The sequence below is a fragment of the Python bivittatus genome, unplaced genomic scaffold (assembly GCF_059951505.1).
Source record: "Python bivittatus isolate LINGU-HERP-01145 unplaced genomic scaffold, Pbiv_v1 ctg000060_np1212, whole genome shotgun sequence".
Taxonomy (NCBI): Eukaryota; Metazoa; Chordata; class Lepidosauria; order Squamata; family Pythonidae; genus Python; species Python bivittatus.
The window spans coordinates 16,768,358-16,795,046 of record NW_028277044.1 but is presented as its reverse complement, the minus strand read 5'-3'; the positions used below and the strand labels follow the sequence as shown (position 1 = coordinate 16,795,046).

Sequence of the window (26,689 nt, the reverse complement as noted above, 5' to 3'; positions counted from 1 at the left end):
TTTGATTTTTTTTTTTTTAATTAGGATGCTCTTGCTCAGGAAGAAATACTGCAGAAGAAGTTTGCACAATTGAATACCACGTATCAGAAAGAAATTGAAAGTCTTAAAAATGAAGCGTTAATAGCACAGTCCAAATATGATGAAACTATAGCCACATTGCAAAAGGAGCTACATACAGAAATGAAAAAACAAGAAAAGCTCACAGAACAACTTAATTGCCAAACTAATGGGCATGAAGAAGTTAGAAGACTACAGGAAGAGGTCCAGCAGACAAAGACCTTTTACGAAGAGCAGATCTTGAATCTAAGGAAACAGTTAGAATTTTCCAATGAATCTAAAGAGGAGGAAATTACCAAACTGCAAAATATTATTGAAAGTCATTCTCTGCATTATCAAAACAAAATTGATAACTTAGGTGAAGAGCTAGACAAATTGAAGGCTTCTCACCAAGATGAGAGATCAGAGCTACTACATCAGCTTGAAGCCTCTGCTAAATTATGTGAAGAGGAACGAATTAAAGTAGATAAGCTAAAGCTGGACTTGATAGAACAATACAAAGTAAAAGAGAAAGACATGCAGGATGAATTGCATGCTTGTAAGGAGAAATATGAACAGGAACTGAAATACATAAGGCAGACCTTGACTAAAGATGAAGAAAAACAAAATAAGACTAGAAATGCTCAGATAGAAACAGAAATAGCAGAAAAGACTGGGCATATAGAGAAAGCTTTCAAAGAACTGGAATCTCAACATAGTATATTAAGAGATGAATTAACTTATATGAACAATGTTAAAATGAAACTGGAAATGGAAGTCCAGCACATAAAAGATGAGTATTTTCATGAAAGGGAAGATTTGGAATTCAAAATTAATGAACTGCAACTTGCCAAAGAAGATCATTGTTGTGTAATTGAAAAACTGAAATCAGAGTTCCAGTTGGCAAAAGAACAATATGAAAAAAAGATAAAAGAGAATAGCCTAGAAATTGAAGGGTTAGTAGAAAGACATAAAAAAGAAATACGTGAACTGAATCAAGCTATAACATCAAGTGCAGAGGAAAAAAATCAGTCACTTCTTCTTAAAATACAGGATCTCGAAGAACAGTGCGAGAGACATATAGAGGAGAAAGAAGAAGCTGTTGCTAGTTATGAGAACTTGCGAGAAACACTAGAAACTTTGCAGACTGAATTGGGAGAATCAGCTGGGAAGATAAGCCGGGAATTTGAATGTATGAAGCAACAGCAGGCTTCTGATGTTGACGAACTACAGAAAAAGCTCCGAGCTGCTTTCAATGAAAAGGATGTCCTCCGAGAAGAAGTCAGTTTTCTCCGGCAAGAGGTAGAACAGCTGTCCTCCCAAAACAAGGACGTAGAAGGGCTCAGGCATAAAATAGGGACACTTCAAGAAGAGAATGAGAAACTGGCTTGTTGCCTTCATCAAAGGGAGTCTGACATTAAAAAAATGGAAGAGAAAGAAAATGAACTTTCCTCACAGAATAGTAGCTTCCTTGATGAAATGAAAGGTTCCGCTGAGAAAATAGAAAACCTCCAAGAAAGATGCAAAGCACAACAAGGGATGGTAATGGAACTGCAGCAACAGGTTGAAGTTCTTAGCAAATGCAACCATCAATTAGAGCAGCAGGCAGAAGGGCTAGGGGAGAGACTGAAAGGTGTTTCTGCAGAAAAAGAAACAAACCAGGAGAAGCTAATCAAATTTGAACAACAAATGGAAGCCTTTGAACAAGATAGAACACGGCTGTTATCTGAAATAGAGACTCTTAAAAGTGAAAACAACAAATTGAAGGAAGAACAAGATCAAGCAAGGAAGGAGCTAGACCGCATGTCATCTGAAAAAGGAGACTGGAATCTATCCAAAGATAAAGCAGAGAGCTTAGAAGTGAAACTGCAAATGGCCTGTGAAGAAAAAAGCCATTTGATTAAACTACTTGAAAAAGAAAAGGCCTTTAAATCTCTTGTTGTTAGTCATCTGCAGGGCCTCCTTGGAAAGATGGGGTCCGAGTACCCAGATGAAAACAAAGAAGAAGATATTGTTGGCACATTGCAAGCTGCAAATGAATTTTTAGCAAAAATGAAGCAAGAGGAACAAACTCTGATCTCACAGAAAGATGAAAATGTTCATCTGCGGCAGGAATTGCAGAGGGTCCAAGAAGAAAGTGCAGCCTGTTGTACAGAGCTCAGATCTCTATTGGATGATTATGAAAAAGAAAAATGTCTCTTAAGGGAGGAATTAGAAGGGACTTTCTCAGAAAAAGAAGTACTTCAGCTTGATATTCAGGAGTTGAAACATACCAGTGAGAAAATCAGGAAGGAGAACCAAGATCTTCTAGCTCATATTGAAAATATTTCTGAGCAACTCGCAAATCAAGAAAGCAAAATGAAAGAACAGGAAGAAAAATCAGAAGAACAGAAAAATCTAACCTTAATTCTGGACCAAAAAGAGACTGAACTGAGAAATGTACAAGCTGAACTTTCTTTGCTAAAGGTTAGGTTTTTATTATTGAACTCTTCAGATTCATTCCCCAAGACTTAAGTTGGAAATATTTGGGGAAGTATATGTGAGCAAATTTCTCTCTTCATCTGCTGCTCCTGTTTATAAGAGAGTATGTGCGAAGATGTACCTTTGTTTGAACTCTCATTGGTTCTTTTTCATCTCAGTAGACACAATTATGTATGAAAGGAGAATCTGTCTTAATTCCAAAATGGATAAATGTAGGATTGAAATGAATTTATGTATGTGTATGTATGGTCACATGAAAAAATAAGTATTATCAAATTCAAAATAACCATTTAACCAAACATGGGTTAGGGAGTGGCTTGTAGTTTAGCCTTCTTCCAGGAGTCAGAGAGGTTTTTTAATAATAAAACATTAATGGTGTTTTGAATGATGAAAGATTAACCTTTCTCTTACATCAATTCAAAAGATGTCTTTTTCTCCTTAGTTTTCAGAGGTGGATATCAAGCTTGATTTTCATGAATATCAGTTAATAACTTTAAAAGTTTCTTTGTCATTGGCTGATCCAAAATACAGGTAGTCCTCATTTAGTAACCACAATTGGGGCCAGCAAGTTGGTTGTTAAGTGAAGTGGTCACTAAGTGAAACCACAATTGTGCTTATGATCTTATTTCAGCTTTCCTTTGCTTTACAGACCTGCAAGGTTGCTTGCAAAGTTACTTTTTCATCACTGTTGTAACTGCGAATGATTGCTTAAACAAGGACTACCTGTAAATTTGTCATAGTGCCATTGTAGGAATGGCCTTCAGTAATCAGCAGTGCTGATGTTGTAATTTAATAATGCCCAAATGATAATGTCTGCATTTATGTGGAAGCCTTTCATGCTGTATAAATCATTCTGCTGGGTTTTCTTTATTGTACAGGTAGTCCTCAACTTAGGACCATAATAAGGACCAGAAAATTCATTATTAAGTGGTCCAGTCATTAAGTGAGGTATCACATGACCACATCAGATTGTACAGCCTTTTTTGCCATGGTCATTAAGCAAATCACCACAGTCGTTAAGCAAGATATAATGTGACCTCAATGTGACTTTCCCTGCTGGCTTCTCCATTGACTTTGCTTGTCAGAAGCTGGCTGGGAATGTCGCAAATGACAATCACGTGACCACAGGATGCTGCAACTGTCATAACTGCGCAACAGTTGCCAAGTGTCCAAATCATGATCATGTGACTGTGGGGATGCTGCAATGGTCATAAGTGCAAGGACTGGTCATAAGCCACTTTTTTCAACACTGTCATAACTTTGAACGGTCACTAAACAAATGATCATAAGTCGAGGACTACTAGAAACAAATTTTCCAGTCTGACCATTTTATGTCAAGATCATGATGGGATGCTCTGTCTCTAGAACTTGTCTCCTTCCCCTCACCAAGCAGCAGCAGTCATCTGCTAAACTGCCCATCTGATTTATTTTTGTTTACGTTGCAGGGGTCTGTGGAGAAGTCTTCTGCTGATGGTGATAAGCAGTTACCAGAAACACAGAAAATAGGTAATTCATATACATTTTGATAGTAGATTTCTTAAAAAAAAAAAAAGACCTATATAATGTTTTGTTGGGGGGGGTTCATTTTTGAATGTTGATACTGCTATAAAGAGGTTGTACAGAAATTGTTAAATGCTTTTCTAGAATTTGTTATATGGAATAATGCCCCACCAGTCTCTGCTTTACTGCTGTTTCTTTATGGCTGAATATTAGTGTAATCTTTAGAGCAGTGTTTCTCAACCTTAGCAACTATGTGGACTTCAACTCCCAGAATTCCCTATCCAGCCATGCTGGCTGGGGAATTCTGGGAGTTGAAGTCCACATATCTTAAAGTTGCCAAGGTTGAGAAACACTACTTGAGACGCATGAATGCAGTGTCTGCTAAGGAAGAAATTTTGCATCTGCCTTAAATTATAGGCTTCTGGTTTTAGTTTTAGTATAATGCTCTTAAGAGTAAATATGGTGCTTAATTGACAAAACTCATGCAGAAGATAATTTAAATAACAGGCTTTCAGGCAAATAATGAAAATTACAGCTTCCCTTTTAAAAAAAAGTTTGGAGTTTGTGGGTTTATATATATGAGAGATTGGGGTAAAGTAGGAAGTGATGGCTTCCTTAATCTATTTCAATTTCATGACTCCGAAAAATAAATAATGAATATAACATTTACTGCACATTTAATATACATTATCCAGTTCTTGTTGAATTTGGTGGTGCTAAATAAGTGTCGAACATTAGGCCATTTCAAACTGAAGTCCATTGAAATGGTTAGTAAATATAGAATACAATTTAAATGGCAGTTGATATGAAATGAATCCTCTCTAATACAGTTGTTATTAACTATAGAAAAATGTTTTGCTTTTACATTTTAAAGCATTCTTTTGGTTTGCTTTAGTGAATTTGGAAAAACAGCTGAAAGAGAAAGAAGAAAAAATAAATAAAATTAAAGCTGTTGCTGTGAAATTGAGGAAAGAACTGGATTCTAGCAAGAAAGAGGTAACTTGAATCAAAGGAAACCTATGCATTTTCATTTATGTTGAGGTATTGGTAATGTTATCCTGGCACCATATGAAGTTTCTAAGGTCTGCTTTTGATTTATTCTATTGTTTTTAAAGAGTTGAATTTGTCAGCTTATCTGAATATCTGGCTTTAGTTTCTTTGATCACTAAAAGCTATTTTGCATATATTGTTCCTTAATTTGCATACATCATTTTAATTACATAAACATATTTATGCATGTGGAGTTGGTAGCAGGTTTTTGGTTTATTTTGCAGTAAGCATGCAGCGTCAGTAGTCTGCGGGTTCAATAGAATTTGTTGGAGGTATATTTTATCAATTTCCTTATTCTGTTTGAACTGGCTTCTTAAATGCATCTTAGGGACAACTTGAGAAATTTTCTTTTTAACTTCTAAAAGAATCAATTACTTACTCTGTATTTGCTTCAAGGATGTTTTTTTCTATTCCTGTGTGCAACTGTTAAAAGCTACAAAGAGTACTTTGTGTTAACTATGTTATTGACGTAACACACTTAGATATCAAGTTTAATCACAGGAACTGTTTCTTAATCATACAAACACTACTATGGATTTTCCACTTAAAGATTTTCCTGTGGAAAGAGCTAGACCAGTGTTTCTCAACCTTGGGAACTTTAAGATGTGTGGACTTCAACTCCCAGAATTCCCCAGCCAGCCATGCTGGCTGGGGAATTCTGGGAGTTGAAGTCCACACATCTTAAAGTTCCCAAGGTTGAGAAGCACTGAGCTAGACTCATTACTTGGAGGCTTGTTAGTAGTTGTGAGTTTTTGCAATGTACTGATTATAATTTTAAAACTTTGAGTGGGAGCCAGAATTTAATGGGCCAAGTATATTCATGGAGTAGAACATTCTTGTATCTTGGGTTTTCTCTAAGCTGTGAAAATGTTCCTGTAGAATTGGAGAGTCTTTGAAACACTGTCTAGAAGGGCTATGGAAAATTTCAAAGAAAAAGTGGATCAGTGAAAAACATCCTTCCATTCAGTGAAGATCATCTTTGCCACCATGATTAATATTTTCCTCTGCATGTAGGTGCAGTCGCTTAGAGAAGAGCTGGAATTAATAAAGTCAGAAAAAGAGCAACTCTCTTCTTCAATGGGAGACATCATTCAGGGAGCTGAGAGCTATAAGGTAAAGAGGCTTCATCTTTACCAGATGTATTTCAGGGACAAGCAGCTGTTTTGGTCTGGTATGCACAAGTGGAATTTTGAGAACATGTTAGAAGCATCCTCACAAAATGGCTGCCCTGGTGTGATGTGATCACTTACCAGACATCCATTTATCAGGGAAAAAAACCTGGGTGCCCCCAAAATGCTATTTCTTCTCGCTTTTTTCTGGACAGGTGGACCCAGGAGACTTTGAGCAGCAGTCACCCACTCTTTTCATTTTGAAAGAATGCTGAAGAGGAATGAATAGGGCTGAGAGGCATTTTTGGAAATAAATATGATGCTGGAGGCTGGTGCTTTGCTATGAAGTATACTAGCTCTCTGATTTTTTTTAATTAAAAAAAATATTTTAAAAGGAGGAGCCCAGCCGTCATGAAAAAGATGTTGTGAACCCATTGCTGATCTAAAATGTGATTGCTATTTAAATAAGCCACAATATAGTTGTAGTCAGATGTAGCAAAATAGAGTTTTCACACAAGATTACAGAAAACAAAATGTAGACTTACTTCCATTGGGGTAAGAAGTCAGTTTGTCTAACATGATGATAAGAGTGAAGAAAAAAATGCATGTTCCCTTGTACACGCATAATGCAATATGGACCTATACCTGTTCCAATAATGTTTTAAATTATATGTGTTTTCCAAGAACCTTTTATTAGAATTTGACAAGCAAGCAGAACAACTGGATTTTGAAAAGTCGCGAGCTCGTAATTTTGAGCATCAGATTGATGACGTGACCAAACAGCTGGAGAGTTCAGTTCAGCAGGTATTTTTTAATAAGATATACAAACACATTTGCTGCTAGTTTAGCATTTGGAAAACAGAGGATAAGACTAATTGGAAGAAATGGAGGGAGAAGTTGGGAAAACTGAGACAGCTCTTTAAAGCTCAAATGTAAGACCATCCTTTGACAGTAGGCTTCTGATTCTTTAGTCCAGCTCTCTATTTCCACTAGCGAATAGCCAAATGCCTATAGAAGGCTTATTGAAGTGCTGCTCTTGACTGTTCTCATCTTTTTTTTTAATGAGAATTTTCTGTTTTGCAAGCAAGCTATTTGATATGATTTGTCCTTCACAGGCAGTCTCTTTGACAGAGAGGAAAAAGAAAACAGAGAATCAAAGGGAGGAAAACCTTCACTCACTTTGTACTCTGATCCTACCCAATGTTGACTTTAAGCCTACTCAGCCCTTGATGGAAAACTAGTAGGGAGCTTAGCTCTTGCTTCAGGAAATGCGAACATTTTAAATGATAGCTGGTTAGAAGTTCCCATATACAGAATCTAGTAACAGTTTGCCATCGTAACTATATTAACTTGTTACTTCTGTTATTTTAGCAAGATCAGTGGCGTTCTGCAAATGAAGACCTCTTGACTCGTGTTGAGACTCTTCAGACTAATGTCAAGCTGTTAGAAACCCAACTGTTAGAAATCCAGAAGGCCAAAGCAAAAAGTGATAAGGAACTTGAAGCTGAAAAGCTTCTAAAAGAACAAAAAATAAAGGTAAATAGCACTGTTATAAAAATAGAAAACAAAATAATTACTTTGATTATCTGAATTTAGAGCACAAACTATTTTTCCAGGACCATGCTAATGCTGTCAAAGAAGTAGAAGAATTTCAGGCACTACTACAGAAAGAAAAGAAGCATCTTCAGAAAGTTTTGGAAGAGCTAGAGTTGGCAAAGAAGGTAGACGAGTAATTTCCTTATTTGCTTGTCATGCTTCTAGTTACCTATTTGTCATCTTTTGAAATTGCTTGATTCTGGTAGGTTAAGAATCCTAACTTTTATTTGGATAATACTCAGCATGTTAAATTAGGATAGAAGAGAAATGGCTAACAACTTCTAGACCAGGAATAAAATTAAAATTGCAAATATAATGTGTGGAATGTTTTAATATGCAGGATGCTCAGAAGAGTACATTGATGGATATGGAAATAGCTGATTATGAGCGTTTTGTAAAAGAACTGAATCAAAAGATTACTGAAAAAAGTAGCAGAATTGAAGATCTTGAGCAAGAAATTAAAATGCAAAAGCAGAAGAACGAAATTCTACAGGAAGAAATCAGTAAGCAGCTTTTTAGAATTAAGCTTCTCTTTCTGCCTGTGGAAGGATATGTGTCAATTCAAGAGGGTTTTGAATTCTGATTCAAAATAATAAAGAAGCTATAAAACTGACGTATTGTAATTCAACTCAATAGCCTCCAGTTAACAGACAGGAATGCATGTTCCCAAAATGAATGTTGTTCTAGTGGTTAATATTGCCTAATAAGTTAAATGCTTATTTAAAAAGCTTTACTTAATGAAATATTGAGTTCTGTTGTTAGACTTAAAAACAGATCATTGAAACTTTTTGCAAAATTCTGTCCAATGATATGACCTACTATTGAAAACTGAAATAATAATAAAAAAAGAGAATCTTAAAATTTGCATAAACTCCTAAGTAGGAAAATCATGTTTCATGACATTTCTGCTGTTTTTCTAAACAAGTCAGTAGTAAGAATTATTTTGTTTATTAGAATCCTTCCAGAACTCTGTACACGAGCATGAGGAAAAGAACGCCAAGCTCAAACAATTATTGGTAAAAACAAAAAAAGAGTTGGCAGATTCAAAACAAGCAGTAAGTCTGTGTCTTCTACCATTTATTTTGCTTTACTGTCTTCTGACAACAGTATATAATATCATGTTTAAAAGCGTTATTATGGATAATTTCTTCCAGGAAAATGAACTTCTAAGACTTCAGGCATCCCTCAAGGGAGAACTAGAAGCCAGTCAGCAGCAAATGGAAGGTTATAAGGCAAGATCCCCTTTTTCCCCTTTTAGACTAGAAAAAAGACGGTATTGTGTCTACATGGATATTGTATCCAGTATCTGCTTGGAATGTGTATATCACAACTTCCCTTTCAACTCACTGAACAAATTTGAGCTCTGAATAACTGAATGTGTCTCCAGTTTCTTTTACCACCAGCAATACTGTGGATATTGCACTGGCTAGAAAATTTATTTTCATTGTGGGAATTGGAGTTCAGATGCTTTAAAATATGGTCACTTCATATATGTCAAGCATAAAGCACTCATCAGTTAAGTATTTAAAACGTGGATAGTAGTAGTTGTGATCCAACCAGTTTAAAGTCCCATTTAAAGAGGCATAAGTGCTTTCTGACAACTTCTGTTGTACTGATCTGTTTGAAATAAAGATGGCCTCTGAAAATGGCAAACTGGTTGTCCCCAGTGTGTTCATTTAAATCAGTATTTTTCAAACTTGGCAACTTTTAAGATTTGTGGGCTTCAGCTCCCAGAATTCCCCAGCCAGCATGATGATTAAATATAAGTAAATGAGGCTGAAAACTCAATTGCCCCAAAGAACCTCCATCTTGAGTGCACATGTGCAACAACCTTCTGTTTTATATTGTACTTCATTCCTCCTGATGTTTTGATTCTATATGAGCACAAGGAAAACCTATTTATGTAATAACATCTTTTTCTATCATAAAAACACTGTCTTCCTTGCTATGTGTGTTTTGAAAGTTGCAGTGAATTCAACTATGTGCTTATGTGCATTATACGTATAAATATTATATATTTTAATCTGTGTAATTTTACCTACAAGAACTCTCTGGATGTTCAGCTGAACATATTAATGTAGAGAATATGGGTAGTCCTCTTTAATGACCACTCATTCAGCAGTGTTCAGAGTTACGATGCCACTGAATGAGTGGTACTTATGACCAGTCCTCAAAGTTCCGGCCATTCCAGCACCCCCGCAGTGACGTGATCACAATCCAGGTGCTTGGCAAACAGCTTGCACTTAGGATGATTGCAGCCTCCCGTGGTCACGTGATTACCCTTTGCATCCTTCCCTGCTGGCTTCCCACAAGCAAAGTCATTGGGGAAGCCAGCAGGGAAGGTTGTAAGCTGCTCCAGTAAGTTGCTTGCACCCTCCCTGACCCGGCAGCAGCCACCCCTAGCACATGCTCATGCTGCTCCTCACAAGCTACCTGCACATCCTCCCCTATCTGGCAGCAAGCCACCTGGGACTCGCTTAACAATCCACACTCCTCACTTAACAACGGCAGTGGGGAGTGCCGGGATTGCCATCACTAAGTGATGTGGTCACATGATGTCACGCTTTACAACTGCATTGCTTAGCAATGGAAACTCCAGTCCCAATTATCATCATTAACCGAGGACTACCTGGTAGGGCTATGCACACAACCCACTCTCTACATTTCTGACCACTGGGTGGTTAGCTGAGGTTTTAAAGGAGAGTTGTGTGTATATTTGTGTTTGTCTACTTCGAAGTACAGATTCCCCTTCAGATCTCTAGACGAATATGTGGAAGTTGCCCTGAGTATAAGGAGCAGCGTGTCTACCCTGCCTTTTACAGAGGATCCCCGAATTGGGCCCAGATGCATGTGGAATTCCTGTCTTTAGAGGCAGTTCCTGAATTACACAAGAATTCCTTTCCAAGAACCTTTGCATAAGCTGATTTTTGCACATTTTGGATCCTGGGCTGCATGCATGTGCAAATACAGCTGCCACCATTTTGTACATGCATAAACATGGCAGCCTCCATTTTATGCATATGAAAAACAGCAGCAGCCATTTTTGCATCCCTTTGTGATCTACATGTCAGGATCTACATCAGTTGGGGACTTTTCCTGTACTGTACAGGAAAAGTGTTGTCTCGGTCATTCCTCTGTAAATTGGATTTGCTTACTTGGATGTAGCACTTCACGGCTTTGCCAGTCTTGAGTTTTGTTTGATTAAACTCCTCTTGCCACAATCATGTATATTAGCTCGCGATTCAAAACAGTGAATACAGCCACCTGATCAGCTGCTATACAAGAGGTGAAAGCTTTGATCCAGATGGCTCAGTTTACTATTATCCTTTAAAAAAAAATCATCTTGAGTGAACGAGAATCATTCTACTGAAATAAATATATTTTTGCAGATTCAGCTGTCTGAGCTAACTTCCGAAAAACATAAAATTCAGGAGCATCTGCGGACTTCGCTAGAGCAGCATCAGCGGGTTTTGAGTACTTACCAGCAGAAAGTAGCCGCTCTCCAAGAAGAATGTAGCACAGCAAAGGTATTTCAAGCTAACTTAGTCCGGTTCCCTCTAACAATTCCTCTGTGAACAATTCAGTAGGCATCTTAGAGGGTAAGGAAGATGTCCTCAATGGAGATGTTCAGGAACTGTTCCTTAGGCAAAAGGGGCTGAAAGTCCAGAGCAGCCAGATCCCATCTGGAAGTGGCTCAGGCAGAGGCCTCCCTAATTCAGTGGAATAGAAGAAGCGGGAGGAGGCACAGCACAGACTCGCAAGGTTCTGTTACTATGGCCAGTCTCAATAAAAATAGTTTTAGCCTTCTTACAGATCTCCTAGTCTGGCCCACCAGGTGGGACTGATATCAGCTTACAGTTGTTCAGGGTTTGCATTCAGTCATTTGGACCATGCATACTGTAGTGTTTAAGCACCTGGTGTTGAAGGCCTCTCAGATCAGTTTCCTACTGAATAGATGCCATGAGGGCAGCTTTGAAGAGTGCATATCAAAAGACAATAGAAAAGTTCTAACATGGTCAGCATGATGTATCACTTTCCTTAAGAAGTATTACTTCATCATCCATGCCTGTCACAACTAGGCCAGTTGGTACACGATTTGTCTCTTACATCCACTATTGTAAGCGTTTGGTATCTTTCCCTGTAGTATTATACCATTGCGCCAAAGGCTGCATAGACAAGGCGTGCCTTTCAGTTGATTGCAAGGTACTTAAACTGGGTATGGCACTGTGAAAAGCTATTTGTGTGTATGTTTTAGGCAGAAATACCAAGGTTTAATTCATAGGATTGTATAAAAAGTGGCTTTTAAAAATTCACCTTTTAAGTGTGTGTTCTATGGGAACTGACCCAAGAAGAACTAATTTACATTTTCAGTAGCTAGCTTGTTCTTGATAATAGTAGTTGAAGAAGCATAGACTCAATTTCCCGAAGACCATTTTGAAAAGCAGATGGAAAATCAAATTATGACAAGATGCTAAGAATACTTGTACTATGGGAGGCCTGTTTGAATAATCTGTGGAGTGCACTAGACTAAAAGATAGATACTCCATTTATAGCACAGTGCTTTTATGGGCTCTTTAACAAGCTCCTGAAGATTTAATGTGTAATTTTCAATCTTGTTTGCTTTTGCAGAATTGAATGACTCAGAATGTAATTATAACTAGGCTTTTGATGGATGTACCTTTTGAAAGGGACTGGTTTACGTCTGGATGTGTCATGGCAAAATCAGGCCTTGTAGGATTTTTGCCCTAGCTTGCATAGTAATTGTCCTGGGAAGCAGCTGGGTACACTTTGGTTACAAATAGCATTGTATTTATTCCATCATTCATGGTGTATGGGGAGGCTGTGAAATAATGTCAATACTAGTTTTGAAACAAAAGTTTTTTTTTTTTTGCTATTCACACAAAATTAGGCATACAGGTGAAACTCGAAAAATTAGAATATCGTGCAAATGTTCATTTATGTCAGTAAGGCAACTCAGAAGGTGAAACCAATATATGAGATAGACGCATTACATGCAAAGCGAGATATGTCAAGCCTTACTTTGGTATAATTGGGATGATTATGGCATACAGCTTATGAAAACCCCAAATTCACAATCTCAGAAAATTAGAATATTACATGACATCAATAACACAAGGATTGGAAATAGAACAATATCGGACCTCTGCAAAGTATGAGCATGCATATGTACTCAGTACTTGGTTTGGGCCCCTTTTCCAGCAATGACTGCCGCAGTGTGGCGTGGCATGGATGCTATCAGCCTGTGGCACTGCTGAGGTGTTATGGAAGACCAGGATGCTTCAATAGCAGCCTTCAGCTCTGCTGCATTGTTCGGTCTCATGTCCCTCGTCTTTCTCTTGGCAATGCCCCATAGATTCTCTATGGGGTTCAGGTCAGGCGAGTTTGCTGGCCAATCAAGCACAGTCATCCCATGGTCATTGAACCAGGTTTTGGTACTTTTGGCAGTGGGGGCAGGTGCCAAGTCCTGCTGGAAAATGAAGTCAGCATCCCCATAAAGCTCGTCTGCGGAAGGAAGCATGAAGTGCTCCAAAACCTCCTGGTAGACGGCTGCGTTGACCCTGGACTTAATGGAGCACAGTGGACCAGCACCAGCAGATGACATGGCTCCCCAAATCAACACAGACTGGGGAAACTTCACACTGGACTTCAAGCATTGTGCATTGTGCGCCTCTCCATTCTTCCTCCAGACTCTGGGTCCTTGGTTCCCAAATGAGATGCAAAAGTTGCTCTCATCCGAAAAGAGGACTTTGGACCACTGGGCAACAGACCAGTTCTTTTTTTCTGTAGCCCAAGTAAGACGCTTCTGACGTTGTTTGTTGTTCAGGAGCGGCTTGACAAGAGGAATACGACATTTGAAGCCCATGTCCAGGATCCGTCTGTGTGTGGTGACTCTTGATGCACTGACTCCAGCCTCAGTCCACTCCTTGTGAAAGTCCCCAACACTTTTGAATGGCCTTTTCCTGACCATCCTCTCCAGGCTGCGGTCATCCCTGCTGCTTGTGCACCTTTTTCTACCACACTTTTCCCTTCCACACAACCTTCTATTGATGTGCTTTGATACAGCACTTTGGGAACATCCAACTTCCTTTGCAATTACCTTTTGGGGCTTTCCCTCCTTATGGAGGGTGTCAATGATGGTTTTCTGCACAACTGTCAGGTCAGCAGTCTTTCCCATGCTTGTGATTCCTACTGAACCAGCCGGAGAGACCATTTAAAGGCTCAGGAACCCTTTGCAGGTGTTATGGATTCATTAGCTGATTAGAGTGGGACACTTTGAGCCTAGAATATTGAACCTTTTCAAACTATTCTAATTTTCTGAGATTGTGAATTTGGGGTTTTCATAAGCTGTACGCCATAATCATCCCAATGATACCAAAGTAAGGCTTGACATATCTCGCTTTGCATGTAATGCGTCTATCTCATATATTGGTTTCACCTTCTGAGTTGCTGTACTGACATAAATGAACATTTGCACAATATTCTAATTTTTCGAGTTTCACCTGTATATTCATTATATAAGAATAGTTTATCTTACAAAGATGAGGAAAGAGAAATAATTACGTGCTTCTTGTTTTTTTAAGTGAATATGTCAATTGAATCATAAGTGATTGTTTAACTGTTTATATAGAAAGTACAGGTAGTCCTCAACTTACAACAGCAGTTGGGATCGGAATTGGGACCGGGGTGCGGGCACAGGTCAGGGAGGGTGCGTAGAGCTGTGGCATGGGTCAGGGTTCATGGGGGTGCACGAGTGGCTGGCACGGCCACAGAGGTGCTGGGGGAGGGTGCGCAGGTGGGGGAGACTTACCCCAGCGACTTGCAATCTTCCTTGCTGGCTTCCCCCTTGACTTTCTGGGGAAGCCATCAGGGAAGATTGGAAATGGCAATCACATGATCATGGGATGCTGCACCATTTGTAAGTGTAAACTGGTTGCCAAGCACTCAGATTGTAAACAGGTGACACTAGGGGTGCTGGGATGGCCAGATCTCCAAGGACCGGTTGTAACCACCATTCGTTCAGCACCGTCATAACTTTCAACAGTCACTGAATGAATGGTTGTAGGTTGAGGACTACCTGTCATTATTTTCATTTTATCCTGTATCTCATTGCAGGCAGAACATTCTGCTGTAACCTCTGAGTTTGAAAACTACAAAGTCCGTGTTCATAATGTATTAAAACAGAAGAATAAATCTTCACAATCTGAAACTGATGTGACCAAACAAGAAAGGTAAGCTTTACATATAATGGGTTGAATTTTGTTTTGAATCAAATTTTTAATTCCAGGTTCAAGAATCACCTTTGAAGAAGGAAGGGTGGTTATCTAGACTTCACTACTTTTATAAAATCTAAATAATTTCTATTCTCATATTTTAAACAGAGAGTAATCAGTTGGCTATTTTTACCTTTAAAATTGGCTAAATGAGCTAATATGCTAGTAATCAGATTAGGTCTTCCTCTTGTTCTTTCTTCAAGAAAGGAATATAAAAGAAAATTTACAGTTTTTTCTGCCTATCCTCCCTTTCTTCTCTGTAAAGACCTCACCATAACTAAAATAACATCTAAAGAAGCAATATAGAGCTGTCTTAATAGTTGACCTTAAGTTTGTGTTTTATATAAAAATATGTCATGTCAGTGTGTTCCAGATCCAACATACTCTTTTTCAAGGAAAACCATAAACTAAAAGCTACAGTTCAATCCATATGTATATCTTAATGTAATAACTGGACAGCAGTACCTTAGATTCCCAAAGGGTCCATTTCTCCCAGAGATGGGAAACAAGAAAGATTCCCACAGCCTAGATGTTTTCCACAGCGATAATAGCAGAAAGTTAGTTTTGTTATCAGCCAAGCATCTTATCCAGAACCTTCTGCCTCCAACTGAAGCTTTCGGTGGCTTCCATGTTTTTTTGTTTTGCCATTTCATAAAGTCTGGTTCAAAGGTCGAGACCTCTCCAGGAAAGCAATCTCCTGCTCTGGCATACCATGCACGTGCACCAGAAGTTAGAGTAATAGATAGGACTCAACCCCTGCAGCATAATTTTTTGGCCCGTATGCATGCAGTAGCCACGAAACGTGGCATTTCTGTGTATGTTTCATGAGGTATGCATACTTGTGAATATATTTTTGGGATGTGGTTGCAGAAAATCAAATCATTCCTGTTACTACTGTTCTACAATTCTGTTACTTACTGATACAGATCCCATGGTGATATCCAATAAAATACAGAATAAACTGTTTTAGAGGCCTACAAAATAAATAAATGAATGAATATTAAATGTATTTGCTGCCTGACTCCCAGTGATTCTTGGTGCTATTTAAATAATTAAATAAAATCCCTTGAAACATTTAATGTGCCACATTCACCAAATGCTCAAAAAGGCCCAGTTCAAACTTGAGAGAGGACTTTTCATGAAGTTTCTTGTTCAGAATAGTTTAAATTGCTCACATGTAATTTATGGTAATAACTTGTAATAACTTGTAACAAGTTACACATTTTCTAATATTTTGTGAATATTTACTTTCTTTTAGAGAACACATGGAAAAGGTAATAGAACAACTGAAGATTAAATTGCAAGATACACAACATAACTTACAAATTAATGTGGTGGACCTTCAGACCTTGCAGTCGGAACATGATACATTGCTGGACAGGCACAATAAGATTCTTCAAGAGACTGTAGCAAAGGAAGCAGAGCTCCGAGAAAAGTATGTTTCCTTAGCATATACTTTTTCCTGTTGGCTTGTGACTTGCCATATTTTTTTTAATTATGAGTCCAAATATCTCCTAAAGTCAATATTCCTGTAATGGGAATATCTCTTAATAAAGTAATCTGTTAAGAGAAATGATCAACAGTGGTAATGTAGACATTCCTTCCTCTTAGTCTCAGGATATTTATTATTCTTTCTAATATTGAAACTTGGGGTGGGTGGGATGTTTTCCAGACTTTGCACAATACAATCTGAAAACATGGTGCTAAAGTCAGAACATGCACAGACTGTGAGTCAGCTGACAGCCCAGAATGAAGCTCTTCGGAATAGTTTCCGGGATCAAGTCAGGCACCTGCAAGAGGAGCACAGAAAGACTGTGGAAACATTACAACAGCAGCTATCTAAAGTTGAAACCCAGCTTTTTCAACTCCGAAATGAGCCAAGCACCAAAAGTAAGCTAGTGGGCCATTTGTCATTGAGGAAAAAATGAAAATTCAACAGAGGCTACCTGACAATTGTATTCATTTGCCTAAATTTAAATTAAGATTATTGTCTTCCCGAGGCACGTACATTTGAATAAACAATTTTAAGGTGAATTGTAATTGTTTTCACTAAATCAAGTGATTTATTATTTCATTGTGGTCTGTGAAGATTCAGCTGCAGTTTACTTCAGGTAGCAAAGTGAGAGGCCTCTCTGAAGAGTAATTTATATAATTGATAATTTAATGCAATGGCTTCATTTGCAACAAACAATGGGTAGTAATGGATTTTCTGCCTTAAAAACAAATATTTTGGAGCAGTTCTGTTCAGTAACTTGGTGTTTTTGATGCTGTTTTATTATATAATTTTATAGCGCTCATGTCATCCCCAACTAGTTGGGGGTCTAGTCAATTATTTTCTATTCATTTGTTTTTTTCAGATTCTGCTCCTTCCAATCTACCAACCAAAAGTTTGCGAGAACGAAGGAGCACTGACCTTCCTCTTCTTGATGTGCATGCTGTAACTAGAGAAGAAGGTGAAGGAATGGAAACCACTGACACAGAGTCTGTATCTTCTGCCAGTACCTATGTACCATCCTTAGAACAGCTTCTCAATACTCCAGAAATGAAATTTGGTAAGATGGCTATATGGTGGGATATGGGAGTTCAGAATTTATTTCTAGCACATTACCAGAATCATTCATTTGAAATATTTTATACCCTACCAACAAATTGAATATAATTTACTAGGCATTTAAAATATAATAAGTAGACAAATTATTAAGAGATATGCACAGTCTGATTGCTACTCTACCTCTGAATCTTTAGGCTATGCATTACTATGGGAATAAACTTGTTTATAATTCTCCATGGGTCTTCAGATGCTCCCAGTGCTGGGCTGCTTTTGAAATTTAGAGGAGAATGGCCTTGGCCTGACTATGTCTGCCAAATAGCCAGTTGTTAGCTCTTCAGGGTGCACGTTTCTTCATCTAGCTCAGTGTTTCTCAACCTCGGCAACTTTAAGACGTGTGGACTTCAATTTCCAGAATTCCCCAGCCAGCCATGCTGGCTGGGGAATTCTGGGAGTTGAAGTCCACACGTCAAAGTTGCCGAGGTTGAGAAACACTGAGCTAGCTGCTATTGGGGGTCTTTTGCATCTTCCACTAGAGCTAGAGATACAAGGGAACAAAACTCCTAAGTTCCCATTTGTGATGAAGTACCTTTGTCTTACAAATCTCTGCTGTTCTTAAACTGATGGTGCCAATTGATAGTATTCTAAATAGTTAGATGCAGAATTTTCATATATTATTTTTATAATGTTGACAAATTTAACAATTTTGACCAATATTAAGTATGTAAGCTTAATACTTGGAATGGCTGGTGGCTAGCATTCTGAAGGTTCATAAATTAAAAGGGTTTTGCTTTTGATATTGTTTGCAAGAGTGAGAATGGAAATTTGGACTTTAAAACTTTCAAAAAGTTTTAAAAATGCATATAACTTTGGGTTATAGCCATAAATTAGAATCCATATAGTTAAAAAATGTACTGAGCAAGCCAGAAATCGTCTCCTTGTAAACAATTTTAGAACCTCCACAATGGGAAGCAGAGCTCACAAAACAAGAGTTGATCCAGAAGTTAAATACAACATCAAAGAGTGCTGATCACTTAAGCGGATTGCTTCGTGAGTCAGAAGCAACCAATGTTATCCTAATGGAACAAATAAAGGTTAGTAGGCATATACGTACCATGCTCCAACTTAGATTAAAGGTATATCTGAATTTGATGACATTCTGCTCTTGTTTGCACAACTTGACAATTCACACACTAATTCGTTTTATTTAGGTATTTATATTTATCATATGAATCCTTTTATTAATTAGATTTTTTACATATAGTTCATTTAATTAGTATAACCTATTTAGGGTTCCCCCCCCCCCATTCACTCTATAATCATTATTTGATGTATAATCTTTTCTTTTGTATTAACCATTTTAAAAAAGCTATTTACAAAAAGCTCTAAGAAAACAAGGCATTGGTAGTTAGCTAAATGTAATGTTATTTCTGAGAATGTAAGGTAAATAATGTAGCCTCTCCCCTGTGTGTAGTTTGGCTCTGGGTGACTACATGGACGCATCGGGAGGTGTAAGGCCTGCAAAAGAGGAGAAAAGGCTGGAAGCTGCATTTAGGGGTAGAAGCATTTGACAGAGTCCATTACCTGATACGTTGTCCCGAGATTGACTGACGTGTGTCAGATGTTGGCCTGGAGTAGAAGTCAGTTTGTAGGTCCCAGCCTGGGTGAGAGTCATAGAGGTCTGAAGAAGTGAGAGACACTTCATCTCCCCAGCAACTCAGAGAGGCTGGTGTGTTTTCCCATCAAATGGGACACTTGAAATCAGAAAGAGCCCAGTGCAATGTTCCAGCTTCCAGACAGAGTTCTTTAAGATTGTTGGTCCACTTGGTTAATCCTTGCCTGACTGTGCGGAGGAATGTATTAGATTATACGAGAAATCAGGAAATTGTGAGTTTAACTCCCCTCAGCCTCAGACACATAGCTAATGATTAGGAATTGGGAGGAATATATTCAACAATACCTGAAGGACCACAGACTGACCCTTCCTGTCCCCAGTATTAAGTCTACATTAAGTATTAAGTCTACATTAAGTTTACGCTGGATCTTTTAACAGGGCAGTCCTGCGAATACTCTTCAGGGCTTTTTTCCTAATATAACTTTGTCTAATAAACTCCATGCTTTTTCATCTTCATTTTAAGAAATGTATTTCTTTGGTTTTCATTCTCAGCTTCTTAAAAGTGAAATAAGGCGATTAGAAAGAAACCAAGAACGAGAGAAATCTGTTGCTAATCTGGAATACTTGAAGAATGTTCTGTTACAGTTTATATTCCTAAAATCAGGCAGCGAGAGACAGAGGCTTCTTCCAGTAATAGACACTATGTTGCAACTAAGCCCAGAAGAAAAAGGGAAACTTGTCGCAATTGCTCAAGGTATGGGAGTCTATTTTGCTACTAGCATTATTAAAGGAAGGGACACCTGGCAACATTTGTTTGTGGTATATCTGCAACTAATCCTAACTTGTTTTCCTATATTTGAAACGGTTGAAAAAAGACTACTTAGCAAAAGCAATAGCACAATCTGAACTGCTGCTTCTAAGGAGCCATCTGTGACTCCTTACATTCAAATTATCGGAAACATTTAACTAATGACATGATTTTCTTTCTCAGAATGTTTTTTTAATGTATTCATTTTTTAAAAAAGCATTCAGCAGATGTGTCTGAAAATCATTGTCCAGTCAATGTGTATGCAATAAGAGAGGGTCTGTTTCATGGCAGATCCTTGACAATTCTTGCTTAACTCTGCCTTTGTAGATCCTCTATGCATGTGATGAAGTGAGCCACAGCTCACAAAAGTTTGTGCCTTTTAATAAAATGTGTTAGAAAAGTTGCTGTCAGACCCCTTCTGGTCTTTTGCCACCATAGACTAACACAGCTCTCCTACCATTGGTAATTACTTTGATTCTAATCACACTAATCATCTTAAGTATGCACATTAAAGATATGGTGTAATTTACTGAAGGATTGAATTGTGCTTTATGTCCTGTCATTTAAATCTGGGGCTTGATATTTAAAACCAGTATGGGTTGTGTTGTGTTGTGTTTTGTAAGGTGACGAAGAGAGCATGTCCCAGACCTCTGGATGGGCATCGTACTTACACAGCTGGTCAGGACTCCGATGAGTTCTCACTGTTCCAGCCTTCAAAATCTGCAGCTGCACTGGGAAGAATTTCCACCATGAAGAATGGACCATATACATATGTAGCATGGGTAACTCTTGTTTGGAGTCTTCTCCCCTGCCTCAGTTGGTTATTTTAAGAAATAATATTATTCTGAATAAGACTTGTTGAGGGACTTGAAGTAATGTCTTTTAGTCTCAGTTTCTGACTCCCTTTTTAGTGCAAGTATGGAAGTTTTCAGACATCCAATGAACTTCCCTCCCAGCAAGAGCTATCCTTTTCATTTACTGGTGGGACAGTTTTACATAACATGCTTTTTGTGGTTGGAGCTGCCTCATTCATCTGATAAATCTATAAGCTTTCACAGAGCAAAATTCTGTAGGTTTATTGACATTCCTGGATTGGGTTGTCTGACAGTAGCAGGCTTCCACAATCTGCTGTCCTCCGGTAATAGAATACAGCTTCTAAAATATTCAGCCAACATGGTCATTGGCTTTGTGGTTGGAATTCTGTGTGTTGCAGTTCAAAACATCCAGAGGGTATTAGCTTTGGAAGGCTGAACTCCCGCTTGCATCCTCCTTTTTATTTGTCTGGGAGAAGAAGTATGATTCAATTTGGTGATCTGTGGTAAGCCTATCATTGATAGAAAATGCTGACCACTGACTTCCTATGCCATTCAAAACATTGTTTCTTTAGTACCCAAAACTTAAAAAAAATAAGATTTTACTGAGGTTTAAAATTGGTTATTTTTCTGGAAGGGAAAGCTGAATGCAAAAATAAAGTGAATGTCTTCCCTTCATTCACTTTACTTAACCCTAAGAATTTTCCCAAGCTTATTTAATGATTCCTCAAATTAATTTCTACCCTCTTATGCTGGGATGTTGCTTTGACAGATTATTACAGTGTACTGTCAATTACTACTTGAGAAAGACTGAAAGCAAATTCTTTTAAAAATCACATTCAAAACAAATATGCATCATTAAAACATCAATTAGAAACTGCATTCTACTCTCATTCTCAGGACACATTGACACATTGCTTATGTTAGTGATATCTAAAGTTCAAAAGGGATAGAGCTTGCTATGGATGGCAAATCCAAAATATAATTGCTGGGGATTATATAAATTGAATATTATCCAAAGAAAAATACAGAAATGTAATCTCCAGTTTTATGGGTTTGTAAAGAAAGAATACCATTTTGCCACATCCAAACTTACCTTTGGATACTATCTGCTTCAGTATTGGATCTCTTTATGTACAAAGATGCTGAAATATATAGATGCTTGGATTTAAAGTCCACAAAACTTAATATCCATTAATAATTTAAAATCCATTTATTTCAATAAGTTTGACTGAAGCTGGGGGGCAAGCCATTGTTTGCAGAATATCTCAACCACCAGCCATATGTGCTGTCAGATAGGTTTCTGCCACAGTCCAGCACAAAACCAAGATGAATTAAGAAACAATTATCTTGGTACACTGGTTGTCTGCAGTGAAGAAGCTGCTGATGCTATTATGCCATATGTTGACTGTGAATGAAATCTGAACTTTGGGAGATCTCTGTTCTTGAAAGAAAAGATCTAGTGCATATTCACCAGCTTCCTCCATGAGTGAATATCCTGTATCTGAAAATAGTGTAATTATTACGTGAAAGAAGCAATATTGAGTCACTAAGAGATGACATCTGAATGGCAAAGCTATTTCAGAGATGCCTATCCAAGCAAATCAATATCTTTGTTGCCATCAGTTTTCATAGACATTCAAATATGAGTCAGGGGAAAATATTCCTCATCATTGAAGTATAACATGAGAACACAGCCCTCAGCTGTTCTGCCTAGTTCAGCACATTTTTACCACGTGCTACAGTGGCTGTCAAATTCCACCATTCTGAAAGTGTTTGGAAGGTGAGCTCAGTTTAAGTATGTAAAATGTTTCTCTTCAGTAATAATAATTGTGTGGCATTTCTTGATCATATCATAAGTCTCTTTGCTTAGTCTTGATAGCACTGGCAGTACGAAAGGGAAAGCTAAATATTGTGACTTTCAGATCCCAGCCTTCACACTTCAGCCATGTCTTTCACCATCCTGGTCTCCTCCAAATGTGCTGGAGTTCCTTTCCCAGAATTCTTAGCCAGCGTGGCCCAAAGAAACGAAATTGAATATCTGAGGAGCAGTAAGTGTGGAAAGCTGCTTGAAATGTTAAAGTTTGTCATTGAGTGCTCATTGACCTCATCCCAAACAATAGAATTGGATGTCTCCATTTTCCTTTTTAAAAAGTGTGAATTTTGTGAGTCAATAGTTTGGCTTGTCCCCTATCATGTACATTACATACTTAATCTGAGCAGGAAAATCTTTGAACTATCATTAATAGTTCACTATTTCCAGAATTAGCATAGCTGAATACTTTCTACTGATTATTTCCTTATCTGCACACTGTTAATAATAGCTGTGACAATATGAACTTTTTGTCTTTTTGGTCATTTCAAATCCTGTTTTTATTGTTTCAGACTGTGAATAAATTATGCATATAGCTTTGTTTATTACTTTTCATTTTCAGTTGTATGTTCAGTATATTAAAATACAAAACTTGTAAATGTAATGTGCCTTAAATATACTTTATACTTCAGAGAAAGATTTTGGATAATGTGATGGGGTGGGGATTCCAAATTAAAATAATGAGTGGAAAATGTAGCGTTTTGTAAGAGTTTGCTGGGCTGCTGTTTTTAGAATATATAAAGCTGTTTCCAGAGAAATGCAAAACAAAGTTAAGGGCACAGTCTTCTTGTCTCAGGAAGGCATCCAGAGGTTCACTGAATATAGTGGATCTCCTTCTCCTTCTTCTGGACAGACAGGACAGATCTATAACTACCGGGTGGGGTGGGAGGTGACAACATGTGTCATGATATCATGCGAATGACACGTATGGGTCAGACATTACAGTACTAGTTACATAATGTCATTTGTGTGCTGACAGAGACATTATCTTGACATCATCATGACCATCATCATGACCAATGGCTATGTCTGTCTGTAGGTGAAAGTCTCCCTCTATAAATCACCATCTCAATGGAGCAGTTATGTCCATTGACATCCCTTCTACAAGGTTAGTGTTCCGACAGTGGTGAGAGAGAAGAGGCACATGGAGGACTTCGGAAAAAATCATCCTTGTTCCCCCACAGTGGTAGGCCCCCCTGCAACTTGTGTGCTTATTTTTCTATACACACATAGAAACATTCTGCCGTAACCAGTGCAAACCTGGCAGAATTTTGGAAATGAGAATTTCACCACCAGATTTCCCTTCCCTAATTTTATTGTATTTCTTTTAAAAGTTACATAGTATTAGATCTGAGATTTATGGACAGTTGAGAACGACTACATTCTTGTTTCATAATTACTCTGTTTCTTCTTTTCTAATGACTTTCTAATTGAAGGGACTTGCAACTTTTCAATTCTGTCTTGCAGAATATTGTTTCAGTTGATTACAGTCTCATAACCAAACTGAAATACTAATGAGGTAGCCTTGTTTTCCAATCTAATTTTACTAACAGGGCTGCAAATTACAAAAGGGGGCTGCCATGATATCCAATTACTTTCCCAAAGCCCAGCTACATGGTACATTCCTGTCTGTATTCTTAGAGAATACAGTGAGAAGCATTGCTTTTCTGCCCTTTCCAGTTTGGCTCATCTGTCACTGAAATATTTAAAGAGTCTTTCTGAGCTCCATACATCTGGTTTCTTTACAAAACATTGTATATAGCCAAACTATTTGCCCATTAGCAAGATAATACCAGACTTAACATAATTTGCATGGATTTAAACAAAGCTTCAAGACAGAAAAGTGATGTCTCAGTGCTTTCTTTTAATTTAATTGTTAGCTGTTTTAGATTAGCCCACACATGTGTTCTCTATCTTCTGCTGAAAAAACAGCATTCAAACCAGAACACAGTTACGACATCCTAGATTAATAAGTGTCATCTGAATAAGATCTGCTACACATTCTGAGCTCTTGCATAGTTTTAACGTAATAATTGCCTATATGCATATATTCTGACTGACACCTCCCCCAGAACCTTATGCTTCAGCTGATGGAAGAATGAGTGGGGAAAAAAAGTATCACCTACTTATCCCAGGTAACCTTAGCATGACTTAGCTGTCAGTCTGATGCAGCTTTAAAAAAAAGGGGGGAAGGCAATTAAACAATACTTTAAATGAATAATCAAAGCTAGATAGAGGGAAGTATCACAGAATATTGGAGAAGTTTACCTAGAATGTTATATCCCATTTTTTATCACCTGTGACAAATTGAGGATGGCACTAATGCAAACATTACTATGTGGAAATACTGCAGGAACAGAAAATTTGTGCAGCGTGCTATGGGGAAAAGAATTAACTTTGTTAATAGGCCAAGATAGAAAGTAGTAGCATACTACAGTTAGATCTGAGAAGGTCACCAAGAAGACAGACATTAGCTGTCCCTGGTCACCTGCAGACTTTCAAGGCCTCCATGTGTCGTGCTGCAGGAACCTAGGATATCTTGTCCAATTTCCTGTCACAATACCACTACTGTAATGGTGTTGTAGAAGAGTAAGTTCCACATGCCTCTTCCCTACACAGTTTTCAACAGGATCACTTGAAGCTTTCATCTGTTCCTCCCCCCAAACAGTAATGCTGGGACACTGACTCCTTGGAAACCTTAAGCAGGAGCGTGAGAGTGGAGGAGGTTGCATTCTCTTATCTTATGCTGGCCCAACAAAATTATGGATAGGATGGGTGACCAGTAGAACATGGCACAATTCCTGTGGGGACAGTTGTTTTTGTAAAGACAGCAAAGTTGCCATTTCCATGCACTAATGTGGGAGTAAGCAACCTGTGATCCTAGACCACACCACTTTTGGCTTCCCACAGTTCTCTTTGATCTTATGAATTTTAGCAGGACAGCGGTCAAAAATTGTTTCCATGATGTTTCCCGCCATCTTGGGATAGGAAAAAAAATTAGTGTAAGTTCTGGCATGATTTTAAAGGAAAATTGCTCAATCCTCCTTCAAACTGGAGGAATTAAAGAATAGCCCCAGCCTTCCCTACAAAACAGAGAGTCTGATTTCAGCCAAAGGCACATGAGATATTTAAAGATAATGTGGATTTGAAGATACAGATGGGCATGAAGTATTTTGCAGTATATTTCGGTCACATGGAGCTCTGATGTGTCAGTTGTGATTTACTGAGGTTGGGTTTGTGTGTTTTTTGGAGTCTTACCAAATGCCTACTAGAACATCAGGAGCTGCCAATACTGCACAGCTGCATATCTTTGACTTTTGTGTTCTGTACAGGATTACTGCCATAAATATTCCTAAAGCTAATGTGTTACACTGGCAGTACACTGCTTTTAAAAATAAGAAAGTTGCAGTGTTCTACCTAAATATGAGCACATCGTCAGTTCATAATATAGTAATATAATACCTTTTGGGTTTGTTGGATGCTAACCTAATATTTTAAACAAGTTGTTCTGTAATGTTAATGCATATGGGAATGAATATACAGTGGTACCTCGGGTTACAAACTTAATTCGTTCCGTGACTCTGGTCGCACCCCGAATTGGTCGCAACCCGAAGCAAATTTCCCCATAAGGTTCAATGTAATTACCGTTAATCCGTTCTGGCGTGGAGGACAGGGAGGCGGCTATTGCTTGGAGGGAGAGTCCCCCTCCCTACGACCACGTGTCGGGCGGAAAAATGGCCACGGACCACGCGTCAGGGGCGGAAAAATGGCCGCAGACCACGTGTCAGGGGCGGAAAATGGCCGCAGACCACATGTCAGGGGCGGAAAATGGCCGCAGACCACGTGTCAGGGGCGGAAAAATGGCCGTGGACCATGTCACGGGAGGGAAAATGGCCGCGTATCCTGTTCGTACCCCGAGGTGGAGTTCGCAAACCGAGACAAAATTTTGCAGCCGGAGCTGGTCGTAAC

General features: G+C 38.3%; 1 protein-coding gene across 2 annotated transcripts in view; it reads left to right on the top strand.

Annotated features, from left to right (window-relative positions):
• Positions 1-23,265, top strand: part of GCC2 (GRIP and coiled-coil domain containing 2) — a 31,456-nt gene extending 8,191 nt beyond the window's left edge. For both annotated transcript variants that reach the window (XM_007427622.3, XM_025166307.2), the window contains exons 6-23: positions 25-2,502; positions 3,963-4,023; positions 4,913-5,013; positions 6,082-6,180; positions 6,861-6,980; positions 7,548-7,712; positions 7,793-7,897; positions 8,113-8,275; positions 8,727-8,827; positions 8,927-9,004; positions 11,162-11,299; positions 14,907-15,022; positions 16,323-16,499; positions 16,737-16,954; positions 17,422-17,616; positions 18,567-18,706; positions 19,780-19,981; positions 20,659-23,265. In XM_007427622.3, the coding sequence (XP_007427684.1) occupies positions 25-2,502; positions 3,963-4,023; positions 4,913-5,013; positions 6,082-6,180; positions 6,861-6,980; positions 7,548-7,712; positions 7,793-7,897; positions 8,113-8,275; positions 8,727-8,827; positions 8,927-9,004; positions 11,162-11,299; positions 14,907-15,022; positions 16,323-16,499; positions 16,737-16,954; positions 17,422-17,616; positions 18,567-18,706; positions 19,780-19,981; positions 20,659-20,729 (4,728 nt within the window). In that variant the 3' untranslated portion in view covers positions 20,730-23,265. The remainder of the gene's footprint in view (positions 1-24; positions 2,503-3,962; positions 4,024-4,912; positions 5,014-6,081; positions 6,181-6,860; positions 6,981-7,547; positions 7,713-7,792; positions 7,898-8,112; positions 8,276-8,726; positions 8,828-8,926; positions 9,005-11,161; positions 11,300-14,906; positions 15,023-16,322; positions 16,500-16,736; positions 16,955-17,421; positions 17,617-18,566; positions 18,707-19,779; positions 19,982-20,658) is intronic.
• Positions 23,266-26,689: the final 3,424 nt, after the last annotated feature.